The sequence below is a fragment of the Osmerus mordax genome, chromosome 24, assembly GCF_038355195.1.
Source record: "Osmerus mordax isolate fOsmMor3 chromosome 24, fOsmMor3.pri, whole genome shotgun sequence".
Taxonomy (NCBI): Eukaryota; Metazoa; Chordata; class Actinopteri; order Osmeriformes; family Osmeridae; genus Osmerus; species Osmerus mordax.
In genome coordinates this window covers 5,933,658-5,952,533 of record NC_090073.1, presented here as the reverse complement: position 1 = coordinate 5,952,533, position 18,876 = coordinate 5,933,658, and the positions used below count along the sequence as shown (strand labels likewise).

Below are 18,876 nucleotides of genomic sequence, written 5' to 3'. Positions count from 1 at the left end.
ATCTTAGTCTTTTTGATACCCAGTCTTCTTCTTTGCTTTTTCATCCAATTACTAGTGGCTTATTATATCATTTGGCAGAGCTATTGATCATATTGCTTCTATAATGATACATTTACATATATGCATTTAGCAGATACGTTTAATTGTCCTTTCACATTAGTTTAATACACTCGATCCTTGTATTCTCTAACAGTGTTGTTCCTTGGTTTTACACATAGAGGCCACGTGAGAAAGTTATGCAGCTGTTTGAGTGGGGCTCGTCACAGCGTCAGCGACATCTCACTTATCGATTGGTCAGTTCTTATGCAACTGGGCGGTGAATAAACTCAGCGGTTTAAGTAGTTGTCAGAGTCTTGTGGAGAATTCACATCAGTCTCGGGGTGATTCATTTGAGAGCAGAGGGAAAGATTCCTTTCTAAACAGATCATTTAGGGGTCTCAAGATGCAAAGCTGTGCAAAGTCTTGGGGAATCATCTTCGCCAAGTCGGTTAATCCCCATTCACATTGCAGACATTTAAGTGGTAAAAGCCACGCATTTGGAAAACTTCTGCTGTGTAGAAGCCAAAATCATGCTGCCTCCGCAACAGTTCGGGGTCTACGGACATCTGCAGCGTTCACTTCTTCCCGACAGATTGAAAGACTTCTGCCAAGACATGATGATTTTGCGGAGAGACATATTGGTCCAGGTGACAAAGAGAAAAGAGAGATGCTGGATACCCTCGGACTTGAGGTAATGTGCCCAAACATTTTTATAATGTATAGTAAATAGCTGTTCTTTGTTTATAACCCATATGTCATCAGAATCAGAATTGTTTTTTTATTGTTAATATAAGATGTGCAAAGTATGGTATGACAGAAAGGGGGAAACTTTAAATATTTTCGTCATTTTAATAACTACCCTATTCTCTCTTTCCAGTCCATCGCTCAGTTGATAGAAAATACAGTTCCGGCGTCCATCCGTATTCAGAAAAGTATGAAAATGGATGATCCACTTTGTAAGTTTCTTTATCACAAGGTCCTTATTAAAAAAATCTGTCCCTCAGGACAAATGTGTTTTGAAAGGTTTAAATACCCATTTATCTATGTAGCCTAGTCCATAACATTGATTTCTTAAATGTATCAGCATCTATTTTGTGTAAAATAATGTATCTTATTCTGTGCATTGGTCGGTTTTTGCCATGATACGGTCGTAAATCAAGCCACACCGTGGTTGAAATGTAGGTTGCTCTTCCATTGTGTGCCATACTGAAGCGCTCCTCGTTAAGTCTTCCTTTGAACATATTTGGAGTTGTTTTTGCGAAACTCAACGAGCAGCACCAATCTCCTGTTGGGAAGCCGATGCTAATAGGATGGCAATTGGAGTGTAAAGTTCAGCCTTGAGCTCCTGTCTCAAGTCCAGTTCAATCTGGTTATAGCGTTAACATTACATCACAGTCGAATGAAGTGTTCAAACGTGCCACACGATATTCGTAAAATGTGCAATTTTGCTGATATATGGGCTTTCATATTAAAAATGTTGATATGGTTACGTTTTACATTGAATAGTAGCCAATTGTGTTTTTAAGCACTTTAAGCCAAGTGAAGGACCTTTTGAAACGTTTTACAATCACTGATGGTTTTATTGTCCACAAAACACTTACGAAGCGTAGTTCTGACATAACGCTGAACAATCTAGACCAGACATGCACGAGAAGAGCAAGACATAGGCTAATGTGTAATAAAACATGTTGTTTTAGAGGGAGGGGAAAAACTATAGAAATAACAGCAACAAAATAATTAAACAACATGGGAGTTTTTGGGCTGTAAAGCAATAGGAAATCATGTACTTAAGGAAGATAAATACGTTTTTAGTGTAGGTTACTCAAATTGAAGTAGCCTACCTATTGAAGTTCGTTTTTGTATAGCGTACAGACATGACATGGTTTGAGAATTAGGTAATCAATTACAACATCATAATTAGTTTGTTTGCTAACAACAATGCACCATATTTGTAATGTACACACATACTACTCCTACTCATACATTCTCCTATTCACATTTACCCATGTTCTGTAAACGGTTGTACAGATTTGATCATGTATCTTGCAGCAAGTTTAATCATGCCCAACTCATCATATTCATCATGTAAACAATATTTGTATACCTTTATGATTACACTGGCCCTCACTGCCCTGACTGAACAGGAATTAAGTGAATCACCTTAGTGGTTACACCGCTTACTTACTCTACTGTCCTATTGGGCAGGTCTAATATAAAATAAAATACCTCAGGAACCACAGCACACACAAGTATATTTTTGAGATGTTGCTTTTCAAAACAGTTTCTTGATCCAAGAAGCTTAAAAGGCGATTCAGTTACTTTGAAAGTTGAATGGATCCCAGAGGCCTGGTTTTCTTAGTTCATCTGCCTCTGTGACAAAAGTTATTTTATTTGACCAAGCAGGCCAATTAAGTAAATGTTCTTGTTTATAACTGTGGCCTGGCAGGAGACAGAGCGCCTCCTGTGGACACTGAGATCAGAGATCAAGCTCCATCATGTATAACGAGCTCTGGACTGGACTGGAGAGGTCACACTGGTTTTTGCTTGTTCAGCTCTGGAGGGTTTGGTTAGCTAAGCCAGTGAGGGATTCTCCATTCAACAATAGATGTGCTGGATGGCTCTGAATCAGGCTTTTCTTTTGCTCCGAGGAACTCTGGGACCCTGGGAAAACTGTCTCCATCAGTGAAGCATGTTCCAACTCTGTTTCTGTGTGGACTCAGATTAACATCAGTTCACCTGTTTATGATTGAAAGTTACATTTTTCAGATATGCCCAGTGTTACTCCCTGGGTCTAAATCGGCAAGTTTGTTTTGAAACATAAAGGAACATTTTCCACAAGATGTGCCGTCAGTCATTTTAAGCACTGCAAAAGGGGTTCATTGTCTACTATCTACCATAACTGACGTGAAGACCTCCCGTGTTGAACATAGACCCTTGTTTCCAACTAGTTGTATTGTCCATTCCTCGCCGAGTGAGTTGCTAAGCAGCAAAGGAACGCCTGAGGAATCTCAGTGCCTCGGTTTGCATTGGCAGAACTCTCTTCCAGCAGAGGGAAATTGGGCTAAATAACCATTTATCAGAAACAAGTCCATAAAACTGAGTTAATATTTATAATTTCACAAACTGCATTTGAGAAATGGATAGACAATGTACATTCTTCCTCGCCACAATAATACAGAGCAGACAGAATTTGCCTCGACTAGACACTGAAAGCCTCGCAGAATTTAGAAGAACTAAGTTTTGCACACATGCTTTTTATTTTTTGTGTAAATGATGTATTGTTTCTGTAGGTGAAAATGAAGTTCTGGAGTCGCTTCAGAAGATTGCATCTAAGAACGCAGTGTGGAGGTCCTACATTGGGATGGGCTACTACAACTGCTCTGTACCGCCCCCTATACAAAGAAACCTGCTGGAGAACTCAGGATGGTGAGTATACTTGCTAGAACAGGGGATACAATAGGTATAGCTCAGTGGTTAAAGAATTTAACTGCAGGTCAATGGATTTCAGGTTCACATCCCTCTTGAACTATATTAGATCAAAGCATATGCTTTAAGTACATTATAATTTGTACAGAATAGATCATCTCACACACTCACAGCAAGGAGAACTTCACCACTGCCGAGACGGATACAAAGTCTCCCAGAAGACGTTCACGTGAATAGTCAGCAGTTTTTAGTCACTTCTGCAGTTGCATTGTCGGCCAATTGAAAGGGTTCTGCTGGTCATTTAAGCAATTTCTGTACTGCAGAATAGCTTGCTGTTAATTGTCAAACTTGTGACTGAATCTCAAGTGCCTGGTTTAGATTTGTCCTGAATTGATTAACCTCCTCACATGCAGGATCTTGTGATTTCATTTTTATCCAGTTCCAGCCAAGCAGAGAATTAAGACGTATCTCAAGTAAAATAATGAACTTCTTTGAGCGTATTAGGGCTTGTATTATCCCCAAAACTCGCCATACCTCAAGTCTCATGATTCGTCAATGACCTGCACGGTTCATTTCTTATGTTTAAGTGTGTCTGTCTGTGTCCTTGTCTGACCAGGGTGACCCAGTACACTCCCTATCAGCCTGAGGTCGCTCAGGGTCGCCTGGAGTCTCTGCTCAACTACCAGACCATGATCTGCGACATAACCGGAATGGCAGTGGCCAACGCCTCCCTCTTGGATGAGGGCACAGCTGCAGCAGAGGCCATGCAGCTCTGTCACAGGTAGCTAACCCGCTGGTTGCAGGCAGCGAACTAGCTATTGATGGGTAGCTAGCTCGCTAGCCTCAAGTGACTTACTAGCTTGCCACAGGTGGCTAACTACATAACTAATGAGTTAACCGCTGACTTGCATAGTTCTCTGGGCTAGAGCTATAGTTACCTGAACATACTTTTTACCATGTTAATTACTGCTAGACAACAACAGACCTTGACCCTACTATTTATGACAGATATTCACTGGTAACCAAAGAAACAGAATGGTCTTTGTTCTCAAGTACTACTGCTGACCATAACATGTTTGTCACCTCTTAACCATGAGGATGAATGCAACTAATTTCTTCCTGCACTTTCCCCACAGACAGAACAAGAGAAGGACGTTTTACATCGACCCTCGTTGCCACCCTCAGACCATTGCAGTGGTGCAGACCAGAGCCAAGTATGCAAAAAAACCAAAACCACAATGATTACCATCGTTCATAAAAGGAAATAAATATTGCTCCATTCTCCATAAGGGCTTCACTCATTCACAAATGTCAGAATTCCATACCAAGGTGCCATCCTCCCTGTGATTCTTCTTCACTGTCAGTTACATCGGGGTGAAGACTGAACTGAAGCTGCCTCACGAGATGGACTTCAGTGGGAAGGATGTGAGCGGAGTGTTGTTCCAGTACCCAGACACCGACGGGAGGGTGGAGGACTTCACCGCTTTAGTGGACCGTGCTCACAAGGGAGGGGTAAGAAGGAGGAGTGTTTAAAACGCAACATTACCGAATGAATGTAGTGAACTAAGCTGAGGTAAAATAGACATACAAAATGCCTCATGTAATTTTTTTGGGGGAGTATGTTTTCGGTCAACGGTTTTGGTATCCCAGTTCTCAAGAGGGAGGGCTAAACGTTTGCCCCCCCCCCCCCCCCACCCCCCCTCTGTCTAGGCCCTAGCCTGCTGCGCCACGGACCTGCTGGCCCTCTGCGTACTGCGTCCGCCGGGGGAGTTCGGCGTGGACATCACCCTGGGCAGCTCCCAGAGGTTCGGCGTCCCGCTCTGCTATGGTGGCCCCCACGCTGCCTTCTTCTCCGTCAGGGACAGCCTGGTCAGGATGATGCCCGGCAGAATGGTCGGAGTCACCAGGTGAGAACGCCGGCGACGGTTGTTGGCTCGGGATTGACGTTATCGACTGACAAACGTTCTAGGTGACGCTCTTCCCATTGGGAACGCCTGTGGCTTCTTATGGGAAAAACGTGTTGGAAACATGACTCGGGCATGGATGTGATTGATGTATTGGGGTGTGTTGTTGTCGTCCTGCAGGGATGCAGCTGGTAAGGAGGTGTATCGCCTGGCCCTGCAGACCAGGGAGCAGCACATCCGCAGAGACAAGGCGACCAGCAACATCTGTACTGCACAGGTACCACCACACTTGACACCCGAGATACAGGGCAAAGATGCCGTTAAGGGGTATTTTGTATTCAACTCAATGACAATAAGTGAACTGACTGATTTGATCAGTTTACCAGATGCTCTCTTGTTGCTCTTTCAGGCACTGCTGGCCAATATGGCCGCCATGTACGGGGTGTACCATGGGCCCAAGGGTCTGAAGCACATCGCAGAGAGGACTCACAATGCTGCCCTCATACTGGCCGAAGGTAGATGGATATAAAACCCTGTAACCTGACATCAAGCATGGATCACCTCTCATCAGCTTATAAATTTTCCAAAGCGATTTTCTAAACGGTGTCTATAGAAAGTAGAAGAATCGGAAGATCAAGGAACATAAGTGCGGCAAATAATACGATGAATATTTTCAGAGCAGTGTTTTTTGTTTCTCTTCGTTTCTTCTTCTTCGTCTCCCATGTGACTCAGGTCTGAGGCGGGCGGGTCACAGACTGCACAGCGACATGTTCTTCGACACGCTGAAAATCAACTGCAGCGTGGCGGCCAAGGACATCCTGGAGAGGGCGGTCCAGCGGGAGATCAACCTGCGGGTGTTCAGCGAGGGAGTGGTGAGGCGCCGCGAACATAGACACGCACGGGTGTCGCCATAGGGACACGTGTCCCCTCCACTTCCTGATGCTTGATCTGCTTTGTTGTCAATACTCCGGACCACTTAAAAGTATATAAAAGTGTCTGATAAATAAATGCAATGGAACTGTAAAATGTCACCTGGTGACTATGATCAGGGAATGATTGTGCTCATTGTCAGGTTATAATATACATACAGACTCAGAAGCTAGAATGTGTCTGTAGACTGTCAGGTGTTGCCCTCAGAGCAGTGGAGGGGGGGAGGGGGCTGGTGGAGCCGTGGAGGTGACGTGTGTTTTGTTTCCTGACAGCTGGGTGTGTCTCTGGATGAGACGGTGACTGAAAGGGATCTGGACGACCTGCTCTGGGTCTTTGGATGCGAATCTTCAGCAGTAGGTTTTGACACGACACACAATTACGAGATCTCCCCAAGACTGTGAACATTCCCAATACAATATTATAGAATAGGATTCAGATTGCATAAAACATTTTCATTTCAAATATTTGTTTGTATAAGGATATGGATAGCTCCGTGTTATAGCATTTGAATGCAGATCAAAAAGTTTCAGGTTCAAATGTCCAGTCGCTTGTACGTTGCATTGGATGAAAAGTGTATTCTAAATGAAGATATCACATTATCTTACATTTAAATGTATGTAATCTATTTACGTGTCCCACTTTTCAGGAGCTGATTGCTGAGAAGATGGGAGAGAGGGTGAAGGGCATCATGGGAAGTCCTTTCAAGAGGACCAGCAAGTACCTTTCGCACACCGTGTTCAACAGGTTCGTCCATGCCATGCTACTAGCTAGGGGGAAAACTGTTTGCAAAGAGCAGGCTGTGATTTTAGATGATAACGTCCATTACGATGTCATGGCCTGTTGGCCAGACACCAGTCTCAGCGTGGCAATTCATCTGATCTCACGATATTACACTTCTGATCCTTGATTATCTGCCGGTCTTCCTAATATGCACTTGTGTGTAAGTTGCTTTGGGTGAAAGTATCTGCTAAATGTATAATAATTCAAGGACTGTTAAAGCCTTTTCGACGTTGTGCTGCACCCTAATCGCTTAATCGTGACACAACCATGCGATTAAGCACGTCAAGTAGACACTGACATTTAATCATTTCGGTGATTTATAGAACCGAGATTTGTAGTCCAAAGGTGACGTCTATTTCTGTCTGTCCCATAACAGCTATCACTCTGAGACCAACATTGTGCGCTATATGAAGCGTCTGGAGAACAAGGACATCTCCCTGGTTCACAGCATGATCCCACTGGTGAGTCTGTCACACTGCAGATAAGGCCAGATAACGGGGCCAAAGAGTTCCTGCTCTGTGGGCATCGATGGAGCCCTCTGTGACATTGCATGTAGAGAAGCCCATCCAAATGAAAATGGATTTGATTTGAAAAACATGACTTTGTTTCTATTCTATTCAAGGGCTCATGTACCATGAAGCTAAACAGTTCTTCAGAGCTGATGGTGAGTTCATTATGTCTATGAACTGGACTTTATTTATTCACATTTGATATAATATAATATATCGGTAGCCATATCTTTGTAGGTAAAAGGGTCTTGGGCCATGTGTTTTCATAATTTTCCCCTCCCTCTCCTAACCCATCCTTTCCCCTCTCCTTTCCTTCTCCTCCTTTTTTCTCTCTCCCCTCTCTATTTTCTCCCTCTCTCTCTCTCTTCTCAGCCCATCACCTGGAAGGAGTTTGCCAACGTGCACCCGTTTGTGCCCCTGGATCAGGCCGAGGGGTATCAACAGCTCTTCAGACAGCTGGAGAGGGACCTGTGTGAGATCACAGGCTACGACAACATCTCCTTTCAACCCAACAGGCAAGACCCCCTCCACCTATCCCCCCTGCCCCCCATCCTCCCACCATGAGCACTGGCCCCAATACCTTGGAGAATATTGATTTAATAATATGCAACAGACAATGGATTCCTCTTTGGTTTGATGGGATTCAATCAAGTTGTATTTGAAGAGCCTTTTTTTTGGCAGTTTTACAAAGGGCTTTACAGATGCCCAATATATGTCAACACACAAAATAAACGGATGTAAACAGCTCACGGTAAAGAAAAAGAGTAGAGAACCTTGGTAGCAGCTCCCCAGGGGGTTCTCCTGCCTCTGGGGGGGGAGGGGGGGTGTTAATAGGCCCCTAGGTGTTGTCCTTTGGTAGGAGATAAATGTTCCAGATCACTGTCTTGGAACATGTAGCATGGAACCCGAAGTGCCCTGTTACTTATTGGCAGTGATAGGCTAATGAACAGTGAGTTACAAGAGTGCCACATTTATCTGGAAAGATAGTATTTCTAGAGTATTACCATGTATATATCTATTTGTAAAGCCTGCAGGCTGACCTTTAATCCTTGTAGGCTTGATTGCTGAGGCAGGACCTTTACTTAATACTCTCAACTTTGTTTTCCAGTGGTGCTCAGGGGGAGTATGCCGGACTGGCAGCCATAAAAGCCTATCTGAACTCAAAAGGAGAAACCCACCGAACAGTAAGTTCCATCCTGTAGAATAACAAGAATAAATGGTTCTTAAAATGCTCCAGTCAGCAATTATTCATATCAGCTACTATTCATATCTGCTAAAATGAGTTGTAAAGCTGGCAATGATTGACATGCAAGATGTCAGATGGCAAAGAAAAGGAAGTCATTCTATGGGACCAGGGATACAGGTTCTGTATATTGCTCTGGCAAAGTTTAACAGCACCACCTGAGTGTCATTGTGCTGCATGTCGGTGGTTCGAGCACAGGAGATAGGAATGTGATAGACAACACCAGAGATTAGATTGCTTGTTCAAGTAGCTTTCCTGTCCTATAATTTTTCCTTTTTTTCCTTATAACTCCCTTATAAGCACATCTTAGATTGTGGCATGATGCATGGAAACATCCAGGGTCCAAACTGTGAGAGGTTGTGCAAATAAGAGCGAAGCTGCCGTAGGCTTTCTGAAGGTCATTTCATTTCAAGATTCCATATTTGGTGATTTTTAAGACTTTGGGAACAAGTCACTGTGGAAAGTGCTAGCTATGTAAACGTGACCTAACGTGGACACACAGGTCTCTTCTCTGTGGCCTTGTGTGGCAATGCTACCAGGAACACATCTCCCTAATAAGGTGTAAAATCTGTCAATGACTTGCAAATATGCCAGTTCAACACCATTTTTTGGCTCGTGGTGTCATGCAACTCATGTCATGGTGGCATGACATGCTGGCTCCAAGACAGTCCACATGAGTGAGAAAAAACGATGACTGTTAAAAGCGAATATTCTTCTTCATGTTCCGCTTTCGTTAGGTTTGTCTGATCCCCAAGTCTGCTCATGGCACCAACCCAGCCAGCGCCCAGATGGCGGGCATGAAGGTCCAGGTTGTAGAGGTGGACAAGGACGGCAACATTGACATAGCACACCTAAAGGCTTTGGTAAGACGCATTTCAATACAATCTACGTCAAAAAGCAATTCACCTATTGTATATTTGAGCATTACCATTGTCATGGACAATCTCTTTATTGTGATTACGCATGATAACCTTCATTGAGGTGGGTTCTGGACATTCTACCCAGGGGTCTTGGTGTCTCGTAATCTGTTCCGTGTTCCCTACTCTCAGGTGGACAAACACAAGGCCAACCTAGCGGCCATGATGGTGACGTACCCCTCCACCTTCGGCGTGTTTGAGGAGAGCATCAGTGACGTCTGTGACCTCATCCACCAGAACGGTGGACAGGTCTACCTGGACGGTGCCAACATGAACGCCCAGGTGAGAACTGAATGATTTCTCGTTTTGTTTCTTGTCGATCACCTGATTTGTTAGAATTCGGTTTGCTGGATCCCGGTTGGATTGAACACCTCGAGATCGGCGGATCTCCCGGACCGGGAATGGACAGGCTTGTAAAAACACAACAACATGCAAAATTGTGGCCACCCTCTTTACAAATTGCACTCAACATTCCCTTCCATCCCCCAAGTACAGCCTTTCAATATCAATGACGAGTGCTCAGTGAAAAACTATTGGCAGCCGTCCATAGAAGTTATAAAGTTGTCTTGTAGCACTACTGTCTCACGCGGGCCTCCTGTACCTTGGGAGTACAGACGGACAGTGACCTTTGAATCGCTGAACTTTGAAATATGTAGATAACAGTCATGACCTCAGGCCTCCTTCCACCAATGGCAGACAATCTACGGCCCCCCACCTCCATGTCCTCCTTCTGTGCTCTCTCTCCTCCTGGCTGATAGTGTGTGTGTGTGCGCGTGTGTGTGTAGGCGTGTCTCGCCTGATACAAGGAGTGTGAACCTTGGAAGGGAACTTTGTGTCATATAATTCACACTGGTATTATTCACATGGGAAAATTGTGCCTTATTTGTCCATAGTGGAGGGTTGTTAGACATCAAGGAAACCTACCCAGACCTGATTTGGCCCTGAGCATTTTGATTTTGCCATCTCTTTTTGGCTTGGAATACACAAGAATACAGACAAATCCTCACAAAGATGTTGAGGGGCAAGAAGCTAACAGTTAGCTGTTTTCTTACTGGATGTCACCAGGTGTTCACCTCACTCTGCTCTGCCCTCTACAGGTGGGTCTGTGTCGTCCTGGAGACTACGGTTCCGATGTGTCTCACCTGAACCTCCACAAGACCTTCTGCATTCCTCATGGTGGTGGAGGACCAGGGATGGGACCTATCGGGGTGTAAGTGTCCTCATCCTAACGCTCATGAGGCAGGGGATATCGTTGTTGTGATTCAAATGTTTGTTTTGTCTGCACTGGCACGGTGGGACGTTTATTGTAGATTGTTTCCAGGAATGTGTTCAGTTCGACAGCGTTCAACACATCCCAGAACATAAACCTCGTCTTTGAGTCCATAAGACTCCCATCATACAGAATAGAAACATTCTTAATGTGATTTGTTAGCATTTCTTTATAATACTAGAATGCTAATGTGTATGTGTGTTACCAGGAAGGAGCATTTGGCCCCATTCCTTCCCAGCCACCCCGTGGTCAACATGCAGTCTGGGAACACCAGCAGATCCCTGGGCACCATCAGTGCTGCCCCCTGGGGCTCCAGTGCCATCCTGCCCATCTCCTGGGCATACATCAAGGTGAGCAAGACCAGGAGACGCCTCATCTTGTCTTCAGACAGGTGGCCAGTTCAGGAAAACGTTGTTCCTTCCTGTTGGAAGACTAGGAAGTAACTGTAGGGAGAAAAGTCGAAACGCTAAACCCGATTACAGTCAAGGTCATCTGTGTTGGGGTCTTTTGGATGTGTTTAAAACGGGTGTTGGTGCTCCTGTTTAGATGATGGGATCCAAGGGCCTGGTCCATGCCACAGAAGTGGCCATCCTCAACGCCAACTACATGGCGAAGAGGCTGGAGAACCACTACAAGATCCTGTTCAAGGGCAGGAAAGGTCAGACATGTTTACCCGGAAGCATTATTGCACTCAGTTTACCTTTTTGTTTTTTGACACTAACTTGAAAAGAGTTGAAGGTTCTCCGCTAATCAACTGATTTCATTGTTTGGGTCCACAGGGTTTGTGGCTCATGAGTTCATTTTGGACGTGAGACCGTTTAAGAAGACCGCCAACATAGAAGCAGTGGATGTGGCCAAAAGGCTGCAGGATTATGGTGAGGTCACCTAATAGTTATAATGAACACAGTATACATTAGATATATAGTATTAATGAATGTACAAAGAGTAGGATTTTCTGAATGTCCACGGTCCAGTAGTCGACACAAAATATTCCAACATTCAAATGAGAGATGCAGGTGTGAATACTAACCTATCATAAAAAAATACCCTCCCTCCCTCCCAGGCTTCCACGCCCCCACCATGTCGTGGCCGGTGACTGGTACCCTGATGATTGAGCCCACAGAGTCTGAGGACAAGGCTGAGATGGACCGCTTCTGCGACGCTCTCAAGGGCATCAGACAGGAAATAGCCGAAATCGAAGAAGGGAGGATGGACTCGCGTATTAACCCCCTCAAGGTACCAGACAGGCCTGGTTGGTGTGTGTGTGTGTCTTGGTTGCAGTGTCTTTGTGTCCAGTCCATCACTTAGTAGGCTTCAATCCCGTGTGAAATCCTGCATTAGGAATGTGGCAATGGAAGCTGCCATCTAAGTGTGTGTGTGTGTGTGTGTACACATCCACAGATGGCCCCTCACTCCCTGGCCTGCATCTCCTCCTCCACCTGGGACAGACCGTACTCCAGGGAATTTGCCGCCTTCCCCTTGGTGAGTGTCCCTGAATCCCTGGCACAAACATCCAACACGTGCACACACACCCAACACGTGCACACACACCCAACACGTGCGCACACCCACGTCAGTGTCACCAACTTCAAACCGGCACGAATCTTCCACTTAACACGATTTTAGACTTTTAGTCTTTCCGTCAATTCAATGTCACATTTGATTTCATCTCACAATATATGTATTTACATATTGTTTAATGATCAATAACCTCTTCCCTCCCTTCCACCTCTAAGCCCTTTGTGAGGCCTGAGACCAAGTTTTGGCCCAGCATCTCCAGGATTGATGACATCTACGGCGACCAGCACCTGGTGTGCACCTGCCCCCCCATGGACGTGTATGAGTCTCCCTATGAGGAGAATAGGGCGTCTTCCTGACCTTGAGCCCCCCCCCGCCCCGCCAGTTCAAACACCCACATCCTCACATGCTTCCAAAAGCGCAGAAACCCTATGACTGTATCGTACATGAATATAAAAGAACAACATTTTATTTACTTCCACTGTGTTTCCCATGTTCTTGGTGCCTCCATTTTCTGTGTTGTACAAATAGTTGCTTTGACTCTCCCTCAGCTCTGTTTATGCTCCAAGACATCTGATTTAATAGCTGCCACTCGTGGATTAGATGTTTGTTTTTTTATATATTAATTTGGTGTATTTCTTTTTTACACTTGCCTGTGTAATAGCTCTAGCCTTTGTTAAGACATTTTATGAAGAATGTTGTTTTCTAATCTTAGTGATTTGTTTTCATTTTCTTGTAGAAAAATACATGTATTAAACGTTGTGTCTGGATCTAGACCTGTGTTGTGTGTCTCATTCTAGTTGGTGCACATCACTTTACCATGCAAGCATGTAGCTTATATTGCCATGAAACAAGAAATGTTTTAAAGATTGGAGGGACTGAATATTACTACATCCAACTTCATCGCCTATTTACAGAATATGTCCAGATATCATCATTTTCACTAGGAAAGCATGACCTGTAAGTTTTTGTTCATGTAAATACCAATATCAATGTGCCTTTACAGAATCTTACCACCAAGACTCTGGATAAGTCAAGCTATGTACTGGACATTTGCCACCAAGATGTAGGGAAGACCTGGGGCCAGGATTTATTTTCCCCCTGAATTGTTTATCTTATTGTGTCTCAGAACGGTTAGGCCTGACACTGAATTAATGTCCTCCTCAGGAATCATGAAATAACACAAATCACTCACCACCTAGAGTTCATGTGCTAATTCCATAATTGCAGAGTTTGGCACACAGTCTAAACTTCAAGTGCTGTCCGAGGAATGTACTTTTGGTGTTTCTTTTTACAATGCCGCCACCTAGTGGAATATAACGGAAGGCTCTCACAAACCAGACCATTGCTTGATAAAATAATTTACATTTAGTAATTTAGCAGACGCTCACCTGTATTATAGGTTTCATTTTAGGTAAGTGTTTTTGACATTAAGTTATCCTATCATAAGATGTCAAGGCATTTCAAGACTAGGCTGTAAGATTAAAGAACACAAAATGAGTGCCTATTTTAAGTCTTGTGACTTTTGTTCGCTAGTAGCTTACTTTCTTCTTCAACTAATTGGCCTTTAAATAAGGCTTACCACTACTCAAGGTGTGTTTCAGTAAGCCTACTTCAAATAAATGATGAAAGCCAATGGGAAATTAATCCATTTAATATCATGGCTAATACCACTAACCAGTCTTCAGATATCAGTATTAAATGGCTTCTCTGACTTCAAAAACATGTATATGACTGTCACTTAACCTTAAGACTTATGTGAGAGCCTAAAGCATGGTAGAATTGCATAAGACAGGCTATAATTATCCTTGGGTATGCTTTCCCCTCTGGTATGGTAATGACCTATTCCGGGTTGACAGGCTACCAGGCTGTGAGCAGTCTAACCCAACTTCTCAGGAGAAAACAGTTGAACCTTGAATGTTGAACCCAGTTGACGATTACCAAATCAAGATAGCAGAAGGCAACTACAATAGTATTTCAATTATATTTGTAGCTCACATGAGAAATGGGATGACTGATTATTGAACAATAGACCTAAGCAACTCATTTGAAGGCCTCACTGAAGTTTTTTTCCTCGAGTAAACTTTAGCGTATGCCCTAAAATATAGGCCCAGTTTCCCAGACATGGATTAAGCCTAGTCATAGCCAAAAAACTTTTTCAATGGAAATCTTCATTGACGTTTTCACTTACTTTAGGAATAGGCTTAACCCATGTCAGGGAAAAAGGGGCCATAGTGTATATTTTATAATATACAGTGAACTCTAATGTACACAAATTAAATTTAGCACATATCTTGGGACAAGAATGCAAATTTAGAATGTTGCCCTCCTGTGAACAAGGGACTGTTAACGTTCCCTGGTGGCTGCTACAATAGACAGTTTAAAAAGAAGTATACCATTATATATCTGATGCCATGGTCCATTTATTATTATATTATATCATATATATACAGTAGACAGTATATAATATATTTAAATATGTTGAGATAAAATAATAAATTACACATAAAAAAACAGCTGTACTATTATTCTCCTCCTTAGAACATCCTTCTGTTAAATTGTTTAACTATTTTAACATTTACTGTTACACAATAAATGAAATTATTATAATAAAAAATAAAACTAAGAATCAGAATAAGAATAGTGTTTAATCGCCAAGTAAGTGGTCACAAACAAGGAATTTACTTGGGCAGGTGCATACAGTAAACATAATAAACAAGATAAGGCAACAGAAAACATCAACAACATTTCATTTAGTAACAGGCAATAAAATAGGCACTGATTGCAAGTGTACGACAGTACAAATTGTATTAGGAACCACATCTTCATCCAGAGCCTCAAGACTCACTCAGCTGCTTAAGACAATAATACTGGATTGTCTCTGTGCAATATTATTTTGCATACATGCTGCAATATTTTGAGGCAGTAGTTTTAACACTTCATCCACTACCCCACCTGTCAGACAAACAGATTCATACAACATGAGTTAGGATTACTTCCTGTTATTGCTGACTGATTCTAGATTATTTTTCTTTAATGTGTGAGATGTTAACTGAAGGCAAGGTATTGAAATAACCAGTTAGTCAAGATGTGTCATGATTGATGTTGATAAATAAGTAATAATTGAGTGCATGTCCCCTGAGATAATGTGATGTTTCGATGATAAGAAGGTACAAGAAGGTTCACCAACTCTCTAATTGTAGGCAAAGCACACAAACAAATAATCACAACCAATTTAAAAAGTGAGAAAACTGCTCAATATATCAATTTCTGTCAAGACTGTTGTTCAATTCAAAGTAAAATAGTACCTCCTAAAGAATTTTGTCAGCTACTCAGCATAGGGATTTATACAAATGAATCGTGAACATGCATCAATACCTGCTGGAATGTTCCTTGACACAGTCATCCGCCGTGTGATCTTAAAGCCTCCAAGTCACTTGTTTAAAACGAAGGGGTCATGCGATTTCTTCAGATGAAAGGTTTCTGTTTAGAATCTCCTCAGGCTTCTCCCCTGTCTTGCCTGCACTCGCCTCGGGGTCTGAGCTGGGCTCTTGGTCGTCGCTGGACGCATCTCTTTTCCTCACGAGATGATCGACAAGCGCTACGAAAACACCCGACACGATGAGGCTGATTCCAGACAGGTAGAAACTGACATCAAAACCCTCCGTCCAATCGACCAGCCAACCTGTGTCAAGAGGAGAAACATCAGACCACAGACACAAAAGCGGCTTGAGGAGGGAAAACAAGCCTTCACCACTGCTCAATGATACAGGGTAAGGGGTTTGTGAGGAACAACAACATCAGCTAAACCACCCTCCACAGAGACAAAGACGGACACACGGACACGACACTGACAGAATCCTCCTTACCTGCAGCAGGTGGTCCCAAAAACCCTCCTATGCTCCTGAAGAGCATGAAAAGCCCCAGGCCGCTGTCAAACCTCGACAGACCCACGATGTCCACAATTGCCGTCACGTGCACGGCCGCGAGACTGCCATAAAAGAAGCCGTACAGCGAGGAGAACACCAGCAAGCTCCAGTAGTTCTGACTGATGGGCAACAGCAGCAGCACGACCCCCAGCAGGGTCGCCACCATGGTGACCAGCTGCAGATTCCTGATCAGCCTCATGTTAGCCAGCCAGCCGCAGGCCAGACGGCCGCCCAGGTCAACCAGGGCCATGACGGAGAGGATGGATGCGGCCCAGTACTGCCCCAACCCCAGACTGCTAGCGTAAGGCACCAGGAACAGGGGCGGGATGAAGAAGCCTGCAGCCGCAAATATGGCAAACAGGATGTACAGGACGAGTTCAGGTTTCCTGAGCAGAGACCACTGGAAGCTCGGCTTCTCCTTTGGCGGGATGACAACCACAGGTGTGTCGGCAGTGGTTTCTGTGTTTAGTTCAGGGATCTGGGGTTTGAGGGTGTCCAGGGGCCTCATAACGGCACCACAGGCGCAGAGGTTGAGCTGAAGGCCTCCGATGAGGAGCAGAGCGCCCTGCCAGGTGTAGGTGTCGATCAGCCACTGGAAGAAGGGGCTGAACATCATGGCAAAGACGCACTCCCCCGCGCTAGCGATGGCGTAGGCTATGGGACGCCAGCGCAGGAAGTAGTGACTCACCATGCTGTTGGCTGGTGTCCAGCAGAAAGACAGACCCAAACCTGGGAGGGAGGAAGGAGACAAATTGAAGTCCAGGTTCTCCATGTGTGTGTGGGAACTGTACAACTGAACTGTACTATGTCATGTTTGTACTATGTCACAGATTTGAGTCGGTTAAAATTCAAGTGAGTCACGTGACTCACAGAACAATGTTTTGGTCATGCATGCAAAATATTATGATCTTGTGACCTCTTGATCTGGATTGAAATGTTCTACCACTGAGCTATACCTAGCCCCCATATACCCACCCTAGCCATGAAGTGTGGACTGTTTCGGGTGTTTGTGGGGTGTTTTACGTTTCAGGTTAATTTCTCTTCCAAGAGAGGCTTTGTTATCATATTAGATGTTGTCTTGTTTGATTAACTAACAGCAATCCCACATATATCATCCAGGTTCCTTCCTACCTTGCAAAACGCCAATGCCGAGGAACAACTCTGTCAGACTGGTACTAAGAGAAGCCAGCAACATCCCTGAGAAGATAAGGAGCCCGCCCAGCATGATCATCCACCTGTGGCCAAACCGGAGGCTCAGAGCACTGGCCAGTGGAGCTGGGGAGGGAATGAGAAACTTTGAGATGCACATGATTTAAATGTGTGTTTATTTAATGATGTCTGTATAATGAAATACACTGCAAATTGTTGGGCTTGCCAAGATTTAAAGTCTTAGTTCTGGAAATAGAATATTTATTATCTTGTTTTTAAAATTATTAACTATAGTTTCTATCTTTTAATTTGGGGTATATTCTTAAGCCTACTTCTAAACTGGAACCAATTTATTTTAAGATATCTTGTCGTGTAAAATTATCTGTCCATGCAGCAAGATAATTTCACTAGTATTAAGTCATTTTCTCTTCAAATTTAGTGTTAATTTTCTTGTATTTTAGCAGACCTTTTTAGCAGTGAGAGATGGGTGACTGGAGTGGGAACATAGTGTGTATAACTCATTGTAATCCATGTATCCATTTCCATACAAGATCACCTACTGTATGTGACTGGACTGTGTCAGTTGCTGTACAATGTTGTGCATTCCCCCTTACCTCCAAGGTGGAACATGGCTATGGCGGTGGAGTTGACCCATGACAAAGTGCTGGTGAGGATCCCAAAATGGGTTTGGATTTCCATGAAAAAGAGGCCAAAGTTCTTGGAGACAGCAGCTGTGAGGCCCATGATGAAGAAGGCAGAGGTGACCACGACCCAGCCATAGCCCCCATCCGGGGGAAGAGGCCCGCTGGACTTTCTATTCTTCATCAGGACCAGACTGCAAGAAAATAGGATAAATTGAGTGTGGGGGGGACGGGACATAGATAACAATTTCAAATGTGTTCAAGCACACAAATAGGATTTATATTCTGCAACCGGTTATGATGGGGATGACAATGGAGTGGATGCAAAATGTAAAGTGATTTCCAAAAGCGACATTACATTTCTGAAATAAACCGCTTTGTGAACTTTTTTTCACCTCGCTACGGTCATATCGTTACGTGCAAGTTGAATGAAGTTCAGAATATTTTAAGGACAGAACGCTGATCACTCACGATTATGCTTCAGCCTCTTCACTCCGTTGCTGTCCTTACAGTTGCGATTTCAAGGTAGACCTTTCCGCTGTCCTGGTGCAGGCCAACAACTTGAACTGCCTTTGTCGATGTCCCGTCAAAGGTTTATAAATCACGGATAGGCTCCGCTCC

General features: G+C 43.9%; 2 protein-coding genes across 3 annotated transcripts; one reads left to right on the top strand and one right to left on the bottom strand.

Annotated features, from left to right (window-relative positions):
* The first annotated feature begins 397 nt into the window (after positions 1-397).
* On the top strand, positions 398-13,245 carry gldc (glycine dehydrogenase (decarboxylating)). Its single transcript, XM_067227875.1, has 25 exons — positions 398-730; positions 917-995; positions 3,330-3,465; positions 4,082-4,246; positions 4,602-4,679; positions 4,830-4,977; positions 5,176-5,372; positions 5,550-5,646; positions 5,779-5,884; positions 6,102-6,241; positions 6,572-6,652; positions 6,946-7,043; positions 7,456-7,540; positions 7,702-7,743; positions 7,961-8,103; positions 8,697-8,772; positions 9,569-9,694; positions 9,881-10,030; positions 10,846-10,958; positions 11,227-11,368; positions 11,565-11,676; positions 11,798-11,893; positions 12,082-12,254; positions 12,420-12,500; positions 12,755-13,245. The coding sequence occupies exons 1-25, from the start codon at positions 443-445 to the stop codon at positions 12,893-12,895; spliced, it is 3,093 nt and encodes a 1,030-aa protein (XP_067083976.1). The 5' UTR covers positions 398-442; the 3' UTR covers positions 12,896-13,245.
* Positions 13,246-15,058: 1,813 nt separating this feature from the next.
* Positions 15,059-18,838, bottom strand: zgc:114041 (uncharacterized protein LOC574425 homolog). Of its 2 annotated transcripts, XR_010874776.1 has the most exons (6): positions 18,727-18,838; positions 18,229-18,449; positions 17,597-17,740; positions 16,406-17,194; positions 15,915-16,221; positions 15,059-15,491 (listed from the first exon to the last, which is right to left on the bottom strand). XR_010874776.1 is itself a non-coding variant. In XM_067228144.1 (5 exons), the coding sequence occupies exons 2-5, from the start codon at positions 18,437-18,439 to the stop codon at positions 15,992-15,994; spliced, it is 1,374 nt and encodes a 457-aa protein (XP_067084245.1). In that variant the 5' UTR covers positions 18,440-18,449; positions 18,727-18,838; the 3' UTR covers positions 15,059-15,991. The 2 variants fall into 2 exon arrangements, 1 of the variants encoding a protein (XP_067084245.1); XM_067228144.1 differs by having other exon boundaries at positions 15,059-16,221.
* Positions 18,839-18,876: the final 38 nt, after the last annotated feature.

Excerpts from the sequence above, each read along its gene's own strand:
- gldc (XM_067227875.1), top strand. The coding sequence starts at position 443 with ATGCAAAGCTGTGCAAAGTCTTGGGGAATCATCTTCGCCAAGTCGGTT. Across the intron at positions 4,978-5,175 it reads ACCGTGCTCACAAGGGAGGG|GCCCTAGCCTGCTGCGCCAC; the intron begins GTAAGAAGGAGG and ends CCCTCTGTCTAG. Across the intron at positions 11,894-12,081 it reads CAAAAGGCTGCAGGATTATG|GCTTCCACGCCCCCACCATG; the intron begins GTGAGGTCACCT and ends CCTCCCTCCCAG.
- zgc:114041 (XM_067228144.1), bottom strand. The coding sequence starts at position 18,439 with ATGAAGAATAGAAAGTCCAGCGGGCCTCTTCCCCCGGATGGGGGCTAT. Across the intron at positions 17,741-18,228 it reads AGCCATGTTCCACCTTGGAG|CTCCACTGGCCAGTGCTCTG; the intron begins GTAAGGGGGAAT and ends TTCCCTCCCCAG. Across the intron at positions 17,195-17,596 it reads CGGCATTGGCGTTTTGCAAG|GTTTGGGTCTGTCTTTCTGC; the intron begins GTAGGAAGGAAC and ends CCTCCCTCCCAG.